At 41.5% G+C, this 23,136-nt stretch overlaps 1 protein-coding gene across 29 annotated transcripts in view; it reads right to left on the bottom strand.

The window, feature by feature from the left end:
- The window catches only part of NRXN1 (neurexin 1), a 1,443,145-nt gene that overhangs the window by 649,925 nt on the left and 770,084 nt on the right, over positions 1 to 23,136 (bottom strand). For 17 of the 29 annotated variants that reach the window (XM_019516271.1, XM_019516290.1, XM_019516276.1 and 14 more), the window contains one exon: positions 12,022 to 12,141. In XM_019516271.1, coding sequence (XP_019371816.1) covers positions 12,022 to 12,141 — 120 coding nt within the window. Of the gene's footprint in view, positions 1 to 12,021; positions 12,142 to 13,075; positions 13,103 to 23,136 lie in introns of all 29 variants that reach the window. The other 12 variants (XM_019516265.1, XM_019516266.1, XM_019516286.1 and 9 more) reach the window with 1 other exon arrangement.

The following is a 23,136-nucleotide window of genomic DNA, read 5'->3' as shown; positions in this document are numbered from 1 at the left end:
TGGCTGTGTTGACTAGGATTTCTTAACACTACATTGGGAAGAAGCAGGGGTGGATCCAGAAGGTGTGGAATGGCATGGCTGCACCCTTCTTTCTGACCACATGGCAGAAGAGCAACTGGAGCATTTTTTAAGTCCCTGAAGAAGGGAAAAGTCCCTTGCTTCTATCCCCTCCATGCTCAGAGGCATGTTCCCTCACTTCCTTCCCCATTCCCCTCTTCCCCACATGCTGCTGCCACTGTCTTTATTGTGCTGGGAGTGAAGGGCACTCAAGAGTCACTCCAGCCAGGCTGCATGGGGCCTGGGCTCATCCCAGGACAGTGGCAGCAGTGGCAGAAGGGTTTTTCCCTCCTGCCTGGTGCCCCTGGGTGTTCCTTGCCAGCCTGGGAGCAGGCACATGGTGGAGAAACTCACCTGCCTGCCACTGCTAACTAAGCCCAGCCCCTATGCGGTCTGGCTGGAGCAGGACAGGAATTCCCCTCACCCCTGGGACAGGGGGGACAACAGCAGTGGTGGTAGAAATGGAGGGCACGGGACATACCTCTGAGCAGGGAGAGGAAGGGTATGGAATTTGTATCTGCTTTGGGTAAAAAATGGTCCTTGATGTCTGCACCCCGACCCCAACACAGTCTGCCCACCCTGGTAGAGTGGTGGGGGAAGAGGTTAGGAGTAGGAGGTACAGCCAACCTTGCAGTGCCAGTTGCCGCTTCTGCACCCCACTTCAAAAACTCCTGAATTCACTTCTGGGAAGAGGTACTGTAAGACTTAGGTGTTTGATTATTTTGGCTCCTGGTCACTGGTTTAATCAAGAATGAAAGGGACTCAGGAAATCTGAATTAAATTCTTGGCTCTGCTACAAAATCTATTTGTTACATTGAAAAAATCACTTAATTCTTTTGAGAATAAGGGTAGTTCTCCCTTTATACCACACTTTGTTTGTCTTGTCTCTGATTTTCAGCTCTACAGGACAAAGAGTGACTCTGACTAATATATTTGTGGGTTTTGGAGTTTCTAGACCAGTTATTCTCAACTCAGATTGTTCACCCAATATAACTGGATACTTCTGACTGCCTCAGTTCCCCATCTCTAAAATACACCCATCCTTCTTCTGATGGGTATATTTTGGAAATAAATGTACAGCAGGTTCTTTTGGTGAAAAGAAAATTAAGAAAGGAGAATTCAGAAAATTGTACGATGTGCATGGTGGGCAGTTTATCCTGTTACAGCTCTTCAGCTGCTGTCAGTGAGCTCTTTTAGCAGTCCTGACATTGACTAGGTCCTGTCAAGTTTGGAGCTGCTTTAGGAGGCAAGGCATTCTGACTAACAGTGCAATGGGTCTTACTGAAGTACACACAGGGGAGCAGTGGCTGAGCACACACTTAAAGTACCAATGTAACAATCTTTAATGGATGTGAGTAGCTGAGAGTAAGCTGGACCCACATAACTTAGCTGTTATGCTTGGGCACTTTCAATTAGCCCTAAATTGGTTTAATATTGAAATCAATGGGTTTTGGTAAACAGCTGGTGCTATTTGCATGATTTAAATGGCTTCCCAACTTACCCCTGGGCATCTTAAGTGGCATATACTATGTTGATATTTGTGAAGTGCTCAGAAACTATATCGATGAGCACCATACAGCATTTCCAGGAGGAAGTGTATAATTCTTCCTTAAGAGATTAGAATGCATTAAGTAAAGCCAAGGGCCATGCCTAGAACAACAAGAAAATAAAATATTGTGTAGCTGCTCAACATCTAAGCACTGGCTATTCAACTGCTGGAGCAGAAGATCATACAGCCCTGATTCATCCCCAAGGAAGGGGGATGAATTTGGAAAATGAATCCTTCTCAGAAAGAAGCAGGAATACGGGGAAAACCAGTGTGTGAATATATAATTAAAAAAGGTATCATAATGCCAGGGAATAAATTAATCCTGTGCAGGAAAACTTAAACCTTGCATTTCCTTTATTTTTGAGTGCTTGACTTTGCAACCACAATAATGTTATTTCAGTGTGCTTTTTTGTGTGTGATTATAAATATACATTGATGGAACCATTTGCTTTATTACATTCTTGATATCAACACTGAGCTTTGATCACTGTCTTCTGAGTTGACAAAGAATAATTTTGGCTGTGAATATTTTCCACTTTCACAACTCCTTTCTCATTTTGGACTACAAGTCCAAAGGCGTACATTTTCATAGTTTGAATACTACACAAGCATTCAATACAATAGGAATGAGAATAATAAAAAAATCCTTGTCCACATATCTTTCTTACACATTATTTCACTGATCTACCTAATATTCTGGAGATACCATCCCTTGGTCTTGTCTTTTGAGATTCTAGGGGCTGTAAGTTGTAAAAGGGACTTTTGAGGTATGAAGCACTGTCACGAACCACATTATAATTGACGGGTTTGTAAGATGACATACAGGTCGTACTGATGGTGTGTGTGGTCTGGTTGAAAAGTTAATATAATGTTGTATCACTTTTGTTGCTTTTATCACTGTAAGGATTATATTACGTTGTCTTTGTATATGATTTTGGACATGGTTTAACCAAAGGAACTGAGGGGATACATGCTTAAGAAAAAGGGTGCAAGTGAAATTGCTATGCATCTCTGGCCATTGTGATATTAGGGCAGGAATAGTTGCCACTCCCAAATGTGGTGGAGGAATGGGGCACTAGCTAGAGGAATTCCAGACACCCCAGGGACTAGAGGAAGTTCTGGCAGATTCTGAGATGCATGAGCAATTATGACAATTGGGGATGGGGGCTGCCTTGGAGGCATTTAGGGAACTATCTTGGAGATACAGCTGGGGGCTCCTTGGATTTTCCCAGGCCTGAGGAAAGCCCAGGAACCCAGCAATAAGGGCTGGCAGGATCATCAGGAAGGCTCATCTCTGGAAATGCTGGCAGAACTCTCACAGGGGCTAGATAGTAGCCAGATGACAGGGAAAGAAATGGAGCTTTTTTGTTCTGTCTTCAAATTTATGGTCAGTTTGTTTAGTATAATTCTTTTCTCCTATATAATAAAGCCTTTTGTTTTTTGTCTTATTGATTGCCTGTGGTAAACAGGTGAGTGATATTCTAGGTCTCATTCTCTGGAACAGGGGACCTAAAATTATTTCACAACCCAAGGTGAAGCCCCTTGGATCTCACAGCGATTCCTTTTATGCAGCCGTGGGGTCTGGTATAAGGGTAGCAGAGCTGAGGTTTGCAAGGATAAGGAATTTCCCTGGGGCAAACCTTGGTCGGTTCTTTAGGACAAGCAGCAGGACAGTGAGAAGAAACTCGGGGCTCCAGAAATACTCTGCATGCAGATTTCTGGCACATATCAAAGAAGACACAGGCATGTGTCACTGTCTCATTCCTTGTAGGAGTTCAATTGATGTCCACTGTCTAGAACAGTGGTTCTCAATTGTTTCAGACTCAAGGCACCCCTCAGGAAATTACATCTCTTAGTGTTCACTCTCAGCTTTCACACTGACCACAGAAAAATAATACAGCAACTCTTCTGATGAAAAGTACTCAGAACGAACACAAGTCAGAATGTTTTTGACACTATGGATACCTATTGAAATCTTTGGATTTATCTTGCGAATCATGTATAGCTGTTTGCACACCTACCCAAAGTGCTATGGCATCCTGGTTGAAAATAACTGATCTAGAAACTCCAAAACCCACAAATATATTAGTAAGAGTCACTCTTTGGCTAAATATAAAGTGCTAAATGTGCTGCAAATAAATGCTGCTGTACTAACCTACAGAGGCGTTTATTAGTTTACTGCAGCCTAATAGGGCCACATATGTAGATGGAGGAGCTTTATTGTGGAGCTGATTAGGCAACCCCACAGTAAACGTTTCATGTAGACACACCCAAAGTGCCCATACTGAGTCCAGAAGGTAATTTTCTATTAGTCATCAGTTCTGATTCACATGGGTTGAACCTGGTTAATATGTTGGCAGATTTTAGTCAATCAAGCAGCTCTAGGATAGGAGGTAATGGGTACTGATTGTGGATGGTGACCTGGTTCAGAGCCCAACAGTCTACAGAGGCAAAGGCTCCCATCTTTCTTCATGGAAGGGGCTCCAGCAGATGAGGTGGTCTTTCTTATGAATCCTCAGGCCAAGTTCTTCTGCAGGTACTCCCGGAGAGCAGAAATTTCTGGCTTGGACAAGGTATAAATGTGCCCTCACCAGGATCTTCACCACAGGCTGTAGGTTGATGAGGCAGTTGTAATCTCAGTGTGTGGAGTGGACCTCTGCATTCTCTTTCTTGAATACTTCACCATAATTCTGGTATTTATTGGGCAATCTGGGTACGGTCTCAGGAGGCTGAGCCTCATTATGGGGGCTGACGTATGGCGTGGGGGGCTCAGGTTTGCTGTGGATTTCTGTTATTGGGTAGATAAGGAGAGTTTGTGATGATCCCAAGTGAGCTCCCTTATGGGGACTGGGGTGGCTTGTTTACCTTGCCTATTCTTCTGGGGCAGTAGGTGGTTGTGTCCTGGGGCTCCCATCATAGGGACACAGGTCATATTGGTGGCATAACTCCTATTCATTTGGAGGAAGGCAATACCACTTCCCACCCCAGTTATATAAATAGGTTTGAGAGTAGGAGCAGTAGGAAGAGTAACTGCAGAGAGTAGGGAATATCTTCTTTCCTCCCTCTGTTCCTGGAGATGATGGTAAATTTGGACTGCCATGTCTATAAGGCATCAAACCCTGGGGGTGGTTCCACCCTTACCAGTTCATCTTTTACCTTGTTCCTCAGCCCCCATTAGAATTGGCACAGCTGGGCCACTTCAGTCCAGTGGGTGTCTGATGTGTAGCAGTGGAAAAGGGACACATAAGCAGAAGCAGTACCCCGCACCTGGTGAAGGTTCCTTAATGCTACTTCTGCTGTTCGGGCACCATGGGAGTCATCAAACAATGCGAAGGATTCTTGAAGGAATGCCTCCTAGTCCTGCAGGATAGGGCTGTCATGCTGTACTAGTAGGGAGGTCCAATTCAGGGCCTCCCCAGTCAGGAGACTTATAATGTGGCTTTCTTTTGCCTGATCCATGGACTAAGATTCATGGACTAAGGAAGAAAAGGCATCATTGTATAAGTTATCTCCTGAAGTTCCACTGGTCTCTTTTTGGGTAATAGTAGAGAGGCATGGGACTCCATTGGATAGATCTGGAGTGCATTCTCCTCCCACAGCCATTGTTCCTTCTCCAACCAGTATTAGGTGTTCTCCTACTGCTACACCACCTGGGACTGAAGACTGCAAATGCCAACTTAGGCTTCAAGTACTTGTCACGTGAGGGCAAACTTGTTCAACCAGTTTTATCTGACATGTGGGTCTCTCCAAGTTATGGTGTCCAAGACGGAGTGACCAGCAAAGCAGCCTGGGATCAGTTTGAGTCCTGCTGTTCAAGCACTTCCTATTTCTACTCAGGAGCTTAGATCTTGGAAGTGGAAGATCAGATGATGCCAAGTAGTCAATCTAGTGATAGGGAGTATATGGGGGGGGCAGCTTTGCCAAGTCTGGGTGGTCCGATGTAGGCCAGGATGAGAAGCCATGCTGGCCTAGGTTTGAGACTCGACAGGCACCCAGAAAATGAGGAAAGCACTGTTAATGACCATCTCTGAAAAGTTTTGAGTGACTTGACTGCCACCACGTAGGAACTCTGGCTACAAACAGACATAACTTTTATCCAGGGACAAATGCCCTAGAGGCAAGGACAGAATTCAATTCCCCAAGGCAGCGTTAGTGATATCTTTTTTTTTTCTGCCTACAGCCATTGACCTATTCTTTGCATCCTTCCAATGCTGCAATAAATAAAGCAATAGTACAGGTAAATGGTTTCTTCACTACACATGACCCTGATTCATTCACACAGGAAGTTCATCTTGTGGGATTATGTAATTCAAGACTGTGTGGTAATGCCTTTGTACAAAGCAGGGGTCATACATGGTTGCAAAAAACAGCCTCAGTTTAGGCATTCCTAAATTGTTTGTCTTGATTCTGATATCTAAGGAAGTGCTTTAAACACTTTCTACATATAGTTTTTCTAGGCCTTATTAAAGAGAACTAAAACAAAAGAAAAAAAACCAAAAGGCAAACTTCCCCTCCCCCCACCAAACTCCTGTTTTTGTCTCTGGCCAGCCATTTCTGCACTACTGTCCTCTCAGTCTCATTTACCTCTCCTAATCTCAGAAGTCTAACTAGCAATTTCAGTCCCCTGGGCAGAGAAGCTGTTGAGTGTCAAGGGACATGGGGGTGACAAGTGTCAGAGGAAGAGTACTGAGTGCCAGAGAATGGCGGCATGTGCTGTTGTGGGATGGCACCCCTCCCCCACAAGTGGGCACCCAGGACTGGTGCTCTACTCATTCTACCATCCTTGTTATGTTATCTTTTAATCTAGTCCCCATTTCTGAGGCTTTTCAATCAAAACCCACTGATTCCAATATTAAAACAAATTTAAGGCTAAGTTAAAGTGGCTAAGCATAACAACCTCTCATAAAGTCTCCCTGGGCTTCTCATTCTAATCACAGCAAATCCTAGTTTTATCACTTCAGTATTACCCCCTCTGAGCCCCTGCCCATTGTTCAATCATAGTCTCATCCCTCCCATAATCTCTTTGTCCCTCCTTTAGATTGCCTGTGCCCAACAGGGAGTCTCACTGAAATAACAGGGAGGAAAAAAAGACTTCCTGCTTTCAAATCAGGTTCTGGGAACTAGAACCAATAGACTCTGCACCAGCACAGAGCTGAAGTTGCAAGAGAAATCCTGCCTAGTCCTGGGCATCAGTTCCATACTTGTTTGCTATTGGATACAGAAGTTAGTAAACCTTAACCATAGTACCATGATAGGCCTCCTAGGCTCAGGCAGACCATGACCATTTAGGCAATAATAGGAGGTGCTACCAGTCCCACCTGTAATCCTAGATTTAGGGCCTTGTTACAGGGTAATTTTGGGCAGCTCTTGGAGCTCTTAACGCCTGGATTGCCCACACATTAACACCTGAAACTAGTTTTAAGCACTTGGGAGGTGGCTCAAAACTGCTCTAGGACAGGATTATCTCTGATATGTGCTACCCAGCTCATGTTACACTAAGGTGCAGCCGTTCTAGAAGCCCTGCCCTTCCCAGCACCCCAGATTCCCACTCACTGTCATCCTTCTCCCCCAACCCTTACTTGTACCTACCTGAACTGTCTGTTTTGGGGGAGCCTGCCCAGCTGCTGCTGCTGCTTTCTGGGCTGGGCAGCAGGTAGGCAATGCCTCCCCCCAACCCTGCAGGTTTACTTTCACCTCCCTGCTCCCCTGGGGCAGACAGAGCAGGCAGTCACACAAGTAAGTGCAGGGGGTCAGGGAGGCAAGGGGAACCCTGAGGGGCACGGAAGGAGGTAGGGAAGGAAGGAGCCACAAGGGTGGGGAGGACAGGGGAGAACCCCAAGGGACAGGGGAGGAAACCCCAGGGGTGGGGGGGGAGCTGGGGGAGTCGCAGGGGGCAAGCCTGGAATGGGAGGCCAGGGGCAATTCTTACCTTTCAGATCTCTAGGCCCTTGCTGGCCTGAATGTGTGACTGCTCCAAACTCGAGTTAACACTAGCATTGTTGAACATTTAAGCAGCTCAGTGTAACATGTAACAAGCCCCTTAGTGCTATAATCTCAGCCTACATCCCACAGTTGCATCAGGTTGTCTTGAATTCAGACTTGACATGTTATGAATTTTTCACTGTATTTGCACCCAGGCAAATCTAGAAGCAAATTCAATCATGACTACTGGCAACATCATATTTATGAGGCACTGTAACTGTGACTCTGTACAAAACTGAAAAAAATTGCTAAGTATATACAGTGATCTTATAACATTATTTCATTTATTTCATTTCTTCAAAGTCATGCTTTTTGTGGTAGACAGGCATCAAAATAGTAAGAGACCTCTTTTTTTAACCTTAAGGCAAATGTTGATTTAATGGATTCATTTAATTCATGTTTCAGATAAGGAAATTTCCCAATCTATCTGGCTAAAAATGTCACATTTCTGGCCAGAAGAAACTGCCTGGTAAATTCTACACCCTTAGAAAGAAGGATTTTAAAAGCAGTTTTGACACAGGGTTAGCTAAACTATCATAAACACAACTCTGATATATTATTCCCTTATGGTATCAGACAGTGTTGAAGTTGCCCTGTAATTTGGCACACAACATTTCTATACTAATGTAACGTGACAATGTTATTATGTCCGCTATTTTCCATGCCATAATAGTGGTATTTGTTTCCACAAATATGACATTACACTCACTAATGTGGTTATACTTATGGACTGTGGTATTGAAAGCAGATGTAAACTTATCATTTGATATAGATTTTTTATTTTTTGTTGTTGTTATTGCCAAAATCATTTTCAACCCAGCTCTTATGAAAAAAGCTGAGTACCCTGGGAGGACAGCTTTCACTCCACAACCTGCTGTTAGTAATACTTAGGATGTTCATGATGTTTTTTCCCAGAGGAGCCAAGATGCAGCCATCCATTTGTAAGAATAGTCATTAACTGTCCTTTTTGCACAGTCTTCTATATAATCCTATTTTGCAGGAACATTTTCTAGTGGTTTGCTTTGTACTTAACAATATAACACTTCCATCCTAACACATCTAGAGAATATTGTTGCCCTCCATCTCCAAGTGTGATATCTTGGGAAAAGAAAAAGTGATAACCTCCATGTCATTTTAAGTCAAAATGCCTGTTCATTGATCCTCTTTCAGTAAATAGGAAACAACACTATCTAGCATGTCCCTACCCATGCCATCATGTATGCTAATAGTCTGCAAACATTGTATATCTCGTACAACGGGCATCCGTAAATTCCCATTTGACATATACTTTCTTTCTGATTCTAGTGGTGTTTTTGAATATAGTCTCAATCGTGACAGGTGATCCAAGCTGACATGGATCACTCTTTCCATGGATAATTTCTTTGTTCTCCCTGAGAGTACATTCCCTGGATGCAGTCATGAGATTTTTTCCCTCCTTTCCAACAAAGGCACATGGAACACATTCATCTTGGGGAAAGAGGAATCTATGTTTCAGATTCTTCATTCTGAGTTGATCCCCCAACTTGTGTTAATAAAACCATTTTATTAAAAATTCCACTGACTTCACAAAAGTAAGGGTATGATTTTTAGGCAAGGAAGTTAAGGCAAACTTATTTGGTATACCAGCATAGATAATACAAGTCTACTTTCTCTACTCCTGCACCATTTCCTTTGAACTCTCTTCTGTGGAAAGTAAGGGAAAGAATAATACAAATTACTACAAGAGATATACAGTAAAGACTGGGAACAGCGTGCATGTCAAGCATCTGTGAAGAGAGGTCACAGTAGTTGACACACTGAAAATATCAACTTAAACACAGTAATGTCATTTGTGTGAATTTCAAAAATAAGATCATTAAGACTTGCTAGCAAAAAAGGCAAATACCCAGGTTATTCTGGTTCTTTGAACCTCCAGTAAATAGATGTGATTTTGTATGCTACTCTTATCAAATCACCAGTATTTTTCCAATTTTTTGGCATTTGTATTACTTGGAAAAAAAAACGTTTTAAAACTATCCTAACACATCTTTTTATTACTTCATTATGTGCACACACACTTGACAAATAAAAACTTGTGTTTTACTTCAGCTCATAAATATAGAGTACACGTCCAAATTTACAGAAAAATAAGTTTAGAAACTGTCTTATGTAGCAAAGATAAGCTAGAACATCAGCTACTGTAATTCCGTGTAGCCATCCTAATATAGACCATCTGAGAATCACTCACATACATTATTAAAGTGCATTTTATTTTCCAGAAACAAAATAGTGTTACTACTATAAATGACTGTAAACCAAATCCTCCCTTCCTTCCTTTCTTGAACGAAACTTCTGTTGACATCAATGGCATTTAGTGATACATTGCCGAACTTTACTCAATGTTTTGAGACATGTAAACGTCATTTCAACCTTGTACTAGCTTTTTAATCATCATTCTTTCCCAATTCATCATGCCTTTCCCAAACAATAGCACTGAAAAGCCTATGAACATATGGATAGTATCCAGATTAGCACAAAAAACAACTGTCATTAGTACCATAACAAACCCCATCCCATTAGATCTCCACTGTCAACCTTAGAAATAATTTAAATCTCTGAGGACTTAACAAAAGGTACTGTGCTGAATGCATTGCATTTCAAATCCTGGTTTGAAACAGAAAGTATATCTCCAGAATAGCTTTTTTCACATTTGTGATGAAATTTTATTAAAAACTGGCCGTCTGGACAAAAATATCCTTTTGGTAGTCATGCTAAAGATATGCATATCCTTCATCAGAAAGGGTGCACTCAGTTACCTGATTGTATACAGCACATTCTGCAATGTGACAGGAACAAAAATGCAATGGAGCCCTTGGAGAGAAGTAGTGACCCTGTTAATAGAAATGTATTAATACATTCTACTAAATTGGTTAGTAGTGCAATATGTGGCACCCACAGACTCCATGTGCAGAAAGAAGTGACTGATTAAATGGATCCATAAACAAGAGGTTTTTTCCCTCTGCAACAGATATAGCATTACAACATTTTTCATATTAACTGATTAATTCAGGAAAGCATGTGTATGTTCAGAATTCACAATAGACTAGAAGGCACTTGCATATAAAATGAAAGGCAGAAAGAGGATTTCATTCTATGTGTCAGATAGGACAGTTAGTGGATTGAGATTTTTTTATACTGTTAAACAAAGAAAGACATAATAATCAGATAAGAAAAGGCAAACTACTATCAGTAGAATTTGAACTTTCACCAAAAATGATGAAACTCCTTTCAAAACTGCATCACATTTTCAGCCAAGACTTGAACTGTGGAGAAGCAGGATGATATGGGCTATTGTAACAGCTTTTCTAACTTGATTGAAATGAGAAACAATGGGAGTTACATGAGAACCCACTGCCATATGTTTCCTATATGTTTTAATTTCTAATCTTGATTAACATGTTTGAACCACATCATTTGAGGAAAACCGTAAGTCTTTTTAGATCACTATACTTACTAAGCTGGTTTAGATGTTGTCCAAGTCATGAACCTTGTTGCAGACCAGAAAGCCAAAATAATACATATGGTAGCCAAAACTGTTTGATTAGATTGCCATAATATTCATGCTTTCATTAAGATATGTGTACAGATAGCCATGAAATTCAAGATGCTGAGTCTAAGTGAAATATACTTCTTATAAAGAAGCAGAGTTCACAATATCTGGACATCTCAAAAGGGATGCAGTTTTATCTATTGTAAGAAATTTTGGTAGTATCACAGGCATTAATCATACCTTTACTATTTCCATTTTACCTCAGTCTAACTCCACTTAGGTCAATGGAGCAAGATTGGCATAAAACTAGTGAAACTGGTGAATCAGGTCCCATATTATTAACATATTTCAGCTTGTCCTTGAGGAGCAGATGCTTGGAACAGGATATGTGATTTTATTCAGCTGAAATTTAAAAGAACTAAAACACTATGAGTGCTTTTTATTTGACAGAGCTTAGTGTGTCACCTAAAGAAGCTGACAAAGAGAGATAATGAGCCTTGTCAACTCTTTCATAGTAATTACAGCCCTCATGATATAATATTAAAAAATTATAATATCACTTAAGATAATAAAATGTAAAAGGTTTTTTAAATCAGGGGAAAAAAACCTATTTGAAACATTTATGCAAGAGGAGATTCATTTGAAGTAGGTAACCATCAATGCATTAGATATGCAATCAAATGTAATAAACCCAAATTATTTCACAATGTTAGATATAGTATCATTGTCCACAGTGTACACTGTAATGCTTCTATCGTCCTTTCTACAAGCATCACAGATGTTTCAGGGCTTACGATTTCAATTAAATATCTAATATTAAAATAATATAAAGTTTTAGGTACTTGCTTCAAATACTGTCATAAAGCTTTAAGGCTTTCAGAGAGATATTCTCTAATATACTTACGGTCGTTGCATAATGGTCCACTAAAGGAGGTCATACTACAGTCACAGCTAAATCCATCCCACTGCTGTAGGCACACTCCTTGGTTTGCACATGAATCCTCTTGGCAGGTTGTGCTGGGGCCTGGTAAAAACATATAGAAAAAGGACTTGCACTTTGTTTTTCAAAGCTATATGTTTCTCTTTGGATCACACGGCATCTCAAACAAGTGAGCAAACCGATAATCAAGTAGAATGTCTTTAAACTTTCTGGTTTATGAGAAGGCATGTAATATTACTTTGTCTTTCAGTTTGCTTCTAAGATTGACACAACTCAATGCAGCAATATAAAAAGCACAAACAGAAGGAAGTACTTAATTTTAGACACTTGGAATCTTCATGTAGCAAGTTACTGTTAATTTCATCTCACACCTCGTATTTTTTTTCCAGAAAACCTTATTTTTGTTTTTCCTGCAAAATGTGTTCCAGCCATGGAAAATAAGAAACAAAGCTTAAGGAAACTAAAATCAAGATCAGAACATTTAAAACAAGCAATGAAATGAAGGTAAGTTACAAAGTACCTTCAATCCCAGAAATTACTGTAAAAAAAGTTGTGTAAAAAAAAAAAAAAGGAAGTTTGGGGGTTTTTTTGGTATTGATTCACATGCTTTAGGGATCCCATGCAGGTTCTCCTTTAAGGGAAGAAAAATAAAAAAACAGAATACTAATAACCTGGCATGCTCAGATGTGACATGCACATGAAAAACAAAGCTATTCTATTTCTAGAAAATCAGAGCTAGAGCTACAGAAAAATAAAAATAATTAAAAAAAACCCTTTAAGATGTGTAGTCAAAGCACTAAAGCAATCACTGTACAAACAGAATCAAGACTGAAAGCCTTTATGCAAACGATGCGGTTAAATGAAGGTTCGTGTATCACGTTATTTTAGGAAGAAAAAATAGCAAAATTCTGAAATGAAGCAACACTCCTTAGTTCCTAAATGTAAAGAGCATGTAGTGTGGAATTCCAACTGTGCATTATGGGTTTCAGTCTTGTTTAATACACACAGGGCTATCTACCTTGCAAATCAGCTTTCATCAATGCAACTTTGCCAGCAAAATAAAAAAAAGCAAAATATATTAAACATTAGTAAGCAATATTGAAATGGCAGCAAACACAGAAGAAAATCATTCAAAGTGCATGCTGCTGTTAAAGAGAGAAAGAAATGCCATATAACACAAACAAATTAATGCTAATAGCCATAAATCTCCAGGCAAGCCAAAATGAGAAAGCGGTAATTTGCTAGTATTTTACTACAAATATAATGGTTAATTGAGCTGATGACATGTAATGAAGGAAAATTAAAAGTTTTTTTTTCCCCCCCTTTGGATAGATATGAATGCATTAGCACTGTGAATGCATGGCTGCATCCTGACTAGCCATTTGTCACGTTCAGATACAGCAAATTCAGCAGTCATTAATATATTATCCCTTCCCATCTTCCTCTTCTCTAGACCTTTTTCTTTCACTGAAAGAATTAAGATTGAAATACAGATCATGAACTTTATATATTGCCATGGATTTACGCATGCAGACGTGCCACTGACATCATTAATCAAGGGCAGAATAGGGTTCTAAAATTATAAACCTTGTTTTCAGTTATTCTGGAGATGGACACACTCTCTTGATTTAAATTAAAGCTCATAGAAAGATCCTACTGTGGAATTATTTTTCTTCCTAAAGGTTGATGTGTGCATGTACATTTAGACATATGCTCAAATATCTTGTTGAATTCAGACCCAAAAGTTCATTTTAGGATTAAAATTAGAAATTGAGTATACTTACAATTATAGCTCCAGCCAAAATCATATATTATCTCAAGTATGTTTGGCCTGTATGCAAAACTGCCCAGAACTACTGGATTAAATTTAGATCTTAGACAAAAAGCAAAATGGTGGTTGAGCTGTTTTCAGAAAAGAGGCATCTAGGACAGTCACTTCACTTTTCTAACAGTTTTTGTCCAAAAAGTTCATTTTAAACATTTGAGCATTACATCATTTTTTCTAGAAGTAGGTATTATGATGACAGGATTCCATAGCTGACAAGACACACATTTTTTTTTCCCACCAGATTCTGCTTCTCAGAAACTTTACAAATATGAAGTGAAAATATCTGTAGGTGTTTAAATGCTATATATTCATGCATTTATTTACACTTTAGTTATGCAACGTTAGATCTCCTCATCTACTTGAAAGTAGAACAAAAGTCACAAGGACCTGAAGTACAAAAAACACAATGACACAATGGCAAATAAAAAAACTATGAATGCTAAAATGCATTGATATGGAAGGAAATACCTTTTGCGGCTCATTAAACAATTGCCTGAATGAATCTTTGCTATTGCTATTATTATTCTGAGTGTTCTTGTATATTATGTAGAACTATTCTCAGTTTGTATTTGTTAAGACATGCAGATTGGCTACAATTTTCATAACTGTTTTCAAGTGAAAATAGCATACTTGTTGCAAAAATAAAAGGAACCTGTTTAAATGATGCTAACAAATGTTGCAAGACACATGACCATGAATTCATTTTTTTTTGCAGACTTTACAGAGCTATTTTTATTTACATAAAATAACAAGAGGCTCTTATATACTCCTTCAAGCACTTGTCTTGCAGTTTCAGTACAATACAAATAGCATTACTGTGTTTAGTTTTCATGCAAGACTTGATATATTGATTGGATTTATTTTATTTTAACTTTCAGTGTAAATTCATTTTATATTGGTAGGACATATTTAGATTCATTTTTGGTTGTAGAAATGTATCTTAAAATGTTCATTCTACTTAGTGGCACGTCACAATGTTTTATGACAAGGGTATTAAACTCTCTTTGCCCTCTGGACTGGATCTAGACTGATTTGCTCCTTATGGGACAACTCAAGATAAGGGTGTGGTGGGGCAAGCAGCAGTGGTAATGGAAAAAGTGATGCTAATGTCCAGGGGGATTAACTCAGTTGTCATTTGCCCTTCACTGCTGATATACAGTGCCAACCCCCAGATTCTCCATTTCTTGGATTTTGGTGGTGGCCCACCCCACTTGCCATCTCCCCCAACTTCCAACCCCAGATGATATGGCTTCATAGGCTGGATCCAGCCCCTCCAACCTATGTTTCACACCCTTGTCTTAAAGTATATCATAAAGGTAGCTTAGAATTTCCTTGTGTCACCAACGTACAGTATTGGAGGTAGTGAGAAAAATGTCTCTGTGTGAAGCACTAATTCCACTTCTAAATCTAAAGCAAAACTATCATTGTTTTTACTAGATCCAGGTATGGGCTTTACTGAATAACATGTTATAAAATGGTTCACTTTTTAAAGTATTCTGGGATAAATTTTGTATGTTATTCTGGCTTTAGCTTTTCTAGTCATTGAATTTTGACAACAGAGTTGTTTGCACAAAGTTCAAGAATAACAATTATGTGAACTTCAGACATTTTTCTTTAGCTGTTGTCCCTTAATTCTGTGATCCTTAAAGCCTTGCTCTGCTTACCCAATATGAATGCATGTGAAAAGTATTTACAACCACAGCATTCTGTAAATGCTTATGTTTCACATTAAGCATATTTTCATGCTAGTGAGGTTAAGGACATAGCAATGTGTTTGTACAAGCAGAGTCTAATAAATGAAGACCCATAGTCCACAAGGATGAATTGCTTCAGCAGAACACTGAATAGGTACAGAAGTTTCTTCCTTCACAGCAAGACTGGAGTTGAGCTGAACATACAACTTCAGAACCAGGTATGGTACCCAACTCTTACAATTTTATCACAATTTTCTCTAGATTTGGTGTTTTTGTTAAAGTCACAGCTCATGGAGTCAAATGATAGAATCTCCGCTCTCTCTTGTTTTTAAAACATGTTTTTAGCCCTTATGATTAACAGAGAGAAGTTGATTCAGGAACTAGAAGGCCTATCAAAAGAATTAAATGATTTATGAGCCAATGTCATGATTTTAGAAGCCTGATTCATGATTTTGGAATATTTAAAACTTGAAATGATATACCCTTCCACAAGGGAGGACTTTTAGAAAGCACCTTTCCTGCAGTCAGCTCAGACAGGGGCAGATCTAGAGGCAATGTAGTGCCATTTCTGACCATGTTGCAAGAGCAGCAGCTGAGGACTTTCAGTCCTGAAGATGGTAAAAATTCCCCTCTTTCCTTTCCCTTCATGTTCAAAATCAAATCCTCTCCTCTCCCATTCTTTTCTTCCCTGCCTGTCACTGCCAGCATCCCCACTGTCTCAGGTGGGGAACTCCTGTTCTGCTCCACCCAGGCTGTGTGGGGGCCAGGTTCTAGGGGCGTACGAAGTGGACGCTATTCAATTTGGATTTGGCCTGAATCAGGGATAGTGATTTGATTAATTGATTTGGATCACTGTCCCTGATTCGATTCGGCTGAATTGGAAGCTGAAGATTCAATGCCAATTCAGAGAATCAGAGATTCAGGCATACACAGCTTTAAATGTTTTTTCTGCATACCTTAAGGTAGCAGGTGTGGCTCGTGATTGCTGCAGTGCTGGGGCACATGGAGCATCCCACAGGAGTGCGGTGGGCCCTCCATGTGCTTGGTAGTGAACCCAGAAGTGGACCGGAAGTACTTCTGGTCCACTTCTGGGTCTGCCAGGGAGTGTGCTGGGAGACCACCCCACATCCCTCCTTCCCCCCGTCTCAGCAGTCAGCCACAGGGGGACCCTGGGTGCAGACCCAGGAAGTACCAGTTACCAAGCCAGGGGCAGAGGGGTGGGGGTGTGGCCCAGTGCACTCCCCAGTGAACTCAGAAGTGAACCAGAAGTGCTTCTGGTCCACTTCTGGGTCTGCTGCCAAGCATGCTGGGGAGCCCCCTGTGCTTCTGTGGGACACTCCATGTGCCCCAGCATTGCAGCATTCACAAACTGCCTGTTACCTAGAGGTATGTAGAAAAAACATTTTAAGCTGTCTCTATGTCTGAATCTCTGAATCTTTCTAAATCTCTCTGAATTGATTTGGAGGGTTCCGATTTGATTCAGAGAGATTAAAGGGTCCTCTGATTTGATTCAGATTCAGAGATTCAGCCACCGAATCAGGCCAAATCTCTGCTGAATTGAATCAGGGACCAAAGCTTCTCACAGCCCTACTGGGCTCAGCTTGGCACAGCGGTGGCAATGTTGGGAAAGTGGGTTCCTTCTCCCCATGCCTGGTCCCGGCCTGGCAGAAAACACCCAGGGGATGTTCTCTGTCATCTTTCACCAACATCCAGTTTAAGCGAGTCTGCTGAAGCATAGAGATTACTGAGCTCCAGCAGACTCCAGTGTCTTGTGTATCAGTGTCTTCATGCTTAAAAATGGTGGCGGAGGCACTTTAACTAAAGCTCGTTGAATGAGCTTTACTCAAAATGACCCTGCTGCCATTTTTAAGCATAGGGACACTAATACATGAGATGTTCCAAGTGCTTTAATTAGAGCGGCTCTTGAAACCGCTCTAATTAAAGCACCCCTGCACTCCCAGAGCACATGTATAAATGCCCCATGGTTGCCACCCTCCTGGGCTAAGCCAAACCCCTACACAGCCCAGCTGGAGCTGGACAGGAACTTCCCTTGCCCCCAGAACAGCAGGCATACCAGCAGCAGCACGTGGGGGGGGGGGAAGGGGGTGAAGATGGGAAGTAAAGGAGGGAAGAGAGCATGCCTCTGAGTACAGAAAGGAAGGGATCAGGAAATTCTTACCTTCTTTGGGACTTAAAAAAGTCACCAGCCACTGGTCCTGTGGCATCATCTCCCCTCCCCGGTGGGGAAAAGTGGGGTGGAAGCTGAGAGTGCAGCCACCCTGCAGTACCAGTCACTGCTCTCTCACCCCACTTTGTAAATTCCTGAATACACTTATGAGCTCGGATGGTGGATACCTAGTTCCCAGCACTTGGGTTAGCTTAGTATAAGCATGAGCATCTTCAGTGTAAAATCATGCCTGTGCTCCAGGGCCCTCACATTTGCCCCTCTCAGCCACATGGGCCTAGGAAGCTAACCCATTGTTCTTTGCACTAAAATGTTTTTGGAACCTTTCCAAGACACTTGCAAGAGAACTGTTTGTCCTTCAGCCTGAATCGTGGGCAGGGTGTTGTCAGGACTTTCAGCACTTACATGACTTTGCTTTCATCCTCAGTGATAAGAGGGCAGGTTCCATTTGGAGTTAAATCAGCACCAGGGCTCTACCCCAGGCATGTAAGCTAACCCAAGGATGAAGCATTTTCAAACCTAGGTCAGAGGTTTTTCTGTGTGGTTGATAAAGGGATTGGCTTTAAATCCCAGATAAATGCCTAGGTTAACTACACAGCCTCAGAAGCTGGCTGATAAAAATAAGAGTAGCTAGTCTTCTTTTAAAGGAAATCAATCTGAAATACAGACATTATACATGATATAATTTTGACCTGGCCGAATAAGAACTGACTATGAGGAAGAACTCACTATTAGGATATGTATTTAGGAAAGTAAATTTAGGGAAGTATGATTGTCTTTCATTTTATGAGGCAGTCATCCAGAAATTATAAAACAGCAGCATGGGAGATCTCTAGATTCTACGCACCTAAGATTTTCTGTAGCTCCTTTAAACAAGCTGGGTCACAACTTTCCTGCCCTTATAGATGTGCATGCAGGGCTCAGTCATGCTCTAAATGAATTCGAATGGAGTTTTACAATTCAATTTGGTGGGAGCACAACTTTTAGGCACATAGAACAAAAAAATGAATGGCTTCTTACATCTGTAATAAGCAAGTGTACAGAGTAAAACAAGGACCTACTTCAAAAAACATCCAGATATTTTTTTTATAAGCGCCTTCACAATCATAAACTTTCTCTTCATATTGATGTAAACTTAAAAGGAAAAATTTAGCCTCAAATTTATATGGGAAATTATGGTTTACATTACTTTTGCAACCAGGCCAGCTTGTTTAGCTCCTTAAATGTCTATACTGTTACAAACAGTAAACATCTGAAGCAAAACATTACTAATAAATGACTGCAAACTTACTTGTTTGTAACATAGATTGATATGTTAACCAATTAACATTTTGGTTCTGTGACATTGATTTTATAACTGTGAATACTGCCTCTTTTAAAATATAAAATGATGGTTGAAATTATGAAGACCATTTTTAATAACAATCAAATATTCTATGTAATGATTTTATTCTGAATAAGTTTTCACTATTACAACATGTTTTTTGACAATGGTTCAGTTCTATTTTACAGTCTAAATACATAGATGATATTGGCTTTTTATTTTTAAGAGTAAGCAGATATGTTTTAAATGATGGATAAGAAAAAATAGGGAAAAAATCAGAAAATGTGATTCAAATTTAACTTGTAAACTAGTTTGACTGTAAAATCATGCATCATATGTTGATGTATGTATGGACTGGTGGTAAGCCTTGTAATTTCTCAGGGTAACCCTACTAGCTTGATCTGATACCAAACAAAAGCCCATCAAAATTCATGAAAACATGAAGAATGTGTGTGTGTATGTGTGTGTGTGTACACGTGTGTGTGTGTGTGCGCACACACTTTTTAAGGTAATAGATGATTTGAGGCTATGGATCAGATGATAATCTTCAGGTCACACAATACACAAATAGACTCAGATATTAAATCATTAAGTGCTGCAGGACCTATATTTTAGGCACCTGACTTCTGAAGTGGAATCTGCAGCTTTAATGAGGCACCTAAACACAGAAGATGCAGCAGCCAGCAGCATGCTAATTTGGGAAGGAAGAGAGGGGGAGGTGCCCAAGTGGACAGCCAGTAGGAAATGCCTTAGATGGGGCTGTGTCTTAAACTTTACGCTTTTCTTCAAGACCTAAGAACTTCCCTGATATAGGCACCTATGTCAAGCCCTGAAACCTCCCCTGAACTTTAGGCACCTAAGTCATCCCTATTGGGGTTGAAGAACTGACTCTTAAAATACAGTTGGAAGTGGTGGCATTGCTTCCTACCTGTTATATAGTAGCCAAATGGTTCAAGAAATCCCTCAGGGAGTGGAAGACCTGGGTTCAAATACACAGTTTTGATATCAGAGGAGAGTGGGTTAACCATCATGAGTGGGGGTGAGGGCACACATTTCAGTCTCCAGTTGAAGTTGGGTAACCATACAGGAAGAAGTGTAACAGTCTGGGGATCTACAAGAGGGATAAGCAAGGAAGGTACTCATCTACATGAGTTCCAGACTCTCCTCCCAGGGTTGTTTATGCATTCTGCATTAAATGAATAAATATGTCCTTGAAACTTAGCACTCCTATCATCCACATCACTGGGCTAGACAGGCATGCTCTGGCCACACTGCTGAGTGAAAATAGCCTTGGCTCTTACGTTTTCTGATTAATTCATTCCTGTTGGTGAATGTTAAGTATAGTCAAAGCAGGCCTAGTCAATTGGGCCCCTCTGGGAATTTAGGCACAGGGGGCATCTTTACACATGCTCCAGAGTGGCGGGGGCATCATTAATAGGTGAATAGCCGTGGGTACTTAAGAGGTTAGTGTTTTAGGAGTTTTAAAAATAAAGCTTCCAGTCTTAGACACTTAAAGTACATCTATGTCCTACTTTAGGCATTTATGGGGAAATTCAGACTGGACTTTTAGGCTATGTACAGACATTCAAGAAGCCTAAGGTGGATTTGGACTAACTTATGTGGGTTTCTCTAAGTGGATTAGGTAACACCCTTGGGGGGGGCACGCAGGTTGCCTGTACTGGCTGAGCTCAGGAGTTTGAGGGTGCTCCTGAACTGCCAAGCACAGCTGCGCAGCTGGGCCACCCCGATCAGCTGCCAGTCACATGCCCCCTCCACCTTCTCCTGCCAGCTCTCTGTTAGCCACAGGCATCTGTGAGCTGTACACAAGCAGCAGAGTCAGCAGTGTGGTCTGCTCCATGGATCAGTGCCTGCTTGCAGGGGCACGGGGGTTCCTGGGTAGGTTTGTGCACACCCATCCAGGGACCCCCATGACCCCTGTGAGTGGTCACACACCCACAGAGCATGAGTGGGCTGCAGGGAGTAGACAAACACCCCCCTTCCATCATCATCAGTCACAGACATGGCAGCTGCAAACAGCAGAGGCAACAGCCCACTTATGCTCCTGGGTCTCTGTGCCTATTTGTGGGAAGCATGGGGGTCCCTGGGTGGGGGAACTCACCAAGGAACCCCCATGTCCCCCACAAGTAGAAGCATGAGTAGGCTGCAGAGGATGGACAAGCTCCCCTCCCTGCCTTTCTCCTCTACTTCCCCCTCACCTGTCATTGTCAGACCCGTGCTGATTCTGCTCTGAGAGCCTGGGGATGGGGCTGGCTGGGCACTTGGCTGGAGCAGCAGAGCATTGGCCAAGTTCCAGTGTACCTCCCTGCGGTGAGGGGGCGGGGAGTTATTCAGAGCCTGAAAAGGAGCCTGGGATGCTGTGGGACAGTGAGCTAATTTGATTTGATAGGGAATCTGGTGCAGATGTTTGATGGTCTGGACTAACCTAATTGGAATAAAGTTGAATGTACATTGATCTAAGACTATCTTAGACTGGGTTCTGCCATTTTTAGTCTGGACTATGTGCCCCAAACTTCTGTACAGATACAGGTTTGGTTTGAATTCCACGCTGAGTATGGATTATGTACAATATTTAGAACTAGCCCTAGGTTTTGGCCTGCTTAAAAATATTTTGGTTTGTCTTTTTTAGAATCACATAGACACCATAACTAAGGAAAAGTGAGCTATGGATTTTATACATTTTTGTGCCTCATCAACAGAATTTAAAGTGTTTACTAAAGTTAAGTTAAAGGATGAATCAGTTGCACCTGTGCAAACCTACAGTAGTCACAGGTATCAGTAGAGACAGAATTTATCTAGCAGAACCTTCATACTGATAAAGTCTAAGAAATAAATAACTCAGCTTGTGCAGCTTAAAAATACTTCCTTAATGTACACTGAACACACTTGATTGGGAAGTCATTGAGACACACAGAAAACCTCACAATGCCATTTCTACAGTTGCTTTGAGAGGTAAAATGGCACACTAGAGAAAGAAAAAAATATGTATAACACAATGGCTACAAAGCTTAGAAGGAGAGGACTAAAATACATATAGGGACACAGGACAAATTTACGTTATCTAATATAGCAAAGTGAACATCTGGGAATGTCTCCTAGCCAAAAGGGAGGCGTACACCCAATGGAAGGGAGGGGTCATCACCAGGAAGGACTACATTGTGGTTGCTTGGGGCTGCAGGGGCACGGTCAGGAAGGCCAAGATGGAGATGGAACTGGGACTAGCTACCCGGATCAAGGACAACAAGAAGTCCTTTTTTAAATACATAGGGGGCAAAAAGAAGGTACCAGGTAACATGGGGCCCCTGCAAGACACGCTAGGAAATCTGGTCGTCACACCAGATGACAAAGTTAACCTATTTAACAACTTATTTGCCTCCAGCTTCCTGAGCCAGGACCGGATCAGCCCTCCCATCAGGACCCCCTCAGGCCCCAGGGGAGGCGCACCCAGGCCAAGGGTCAGTGAGGATCTAGTCAGGGAACTTCTGGAGGGACTGGATGTATTTAAATCAGCTGGTCTGGACGATCTCCACCCAAGAGTGCTGAGGGAATTAGCTGAAGTCATTGCGGGACCTCTGGCATGGCTTTACAAGCACTCGTGGTGCTCTGCTGTGGTGCCAGAGGACTGGAAGAGGGCCAACGTGGTTCCCATCTTCAAAAAAGGAAGGAAGGAGGATCCAGGAAACTATAGGTCAGTTAGTCTTACCTCAGTCCTGGGTAAGCTTTTTGAGAGAATTATTTTGGCACATGTCCAAGAGGGGCCAGCGGGGGAGGTTATGCTTAGGGGCAACCAACATGGGTTCATTAGAGGCAGGTCCTGTCAGACCAACCTGGTGGCCTTCTATGACCAGGTCACAAAATCCTTAGATGCAGGGGTAGCAGTGGATGTAGTCTTTCTGGACTTTAGGAAGGCCTTCAACACTGTCTCTCACCCCTTTCTCATTAAAAAACTAGGGGACTACGGTGTTGACACCTACACAGTCAAATGGGTCGCTAACTGGCTGGAGGGCCGCACCCAGAGAGTGGTGGTGGA

Source organism: Gavialis gangeticus, unplaced genomic scaffold (genome assembly GCF_001723915.1).
Source record: "Gavialis gangeticus isolate Ggan-Ray unplaced genomic scaffold, GavGan_comp1, whole genome shotgun sequence".
NCBI lineage: Eukaryota > Metazoa > Chordata > Crocodylia > Gavialidae > Gavialis > Gavialis gangeticus.
The sequence above is the reverse complement of the archived record's forward strand: the minus strand, read 5'-3'. Positions and strand labels throughout refer to the sequence as shown.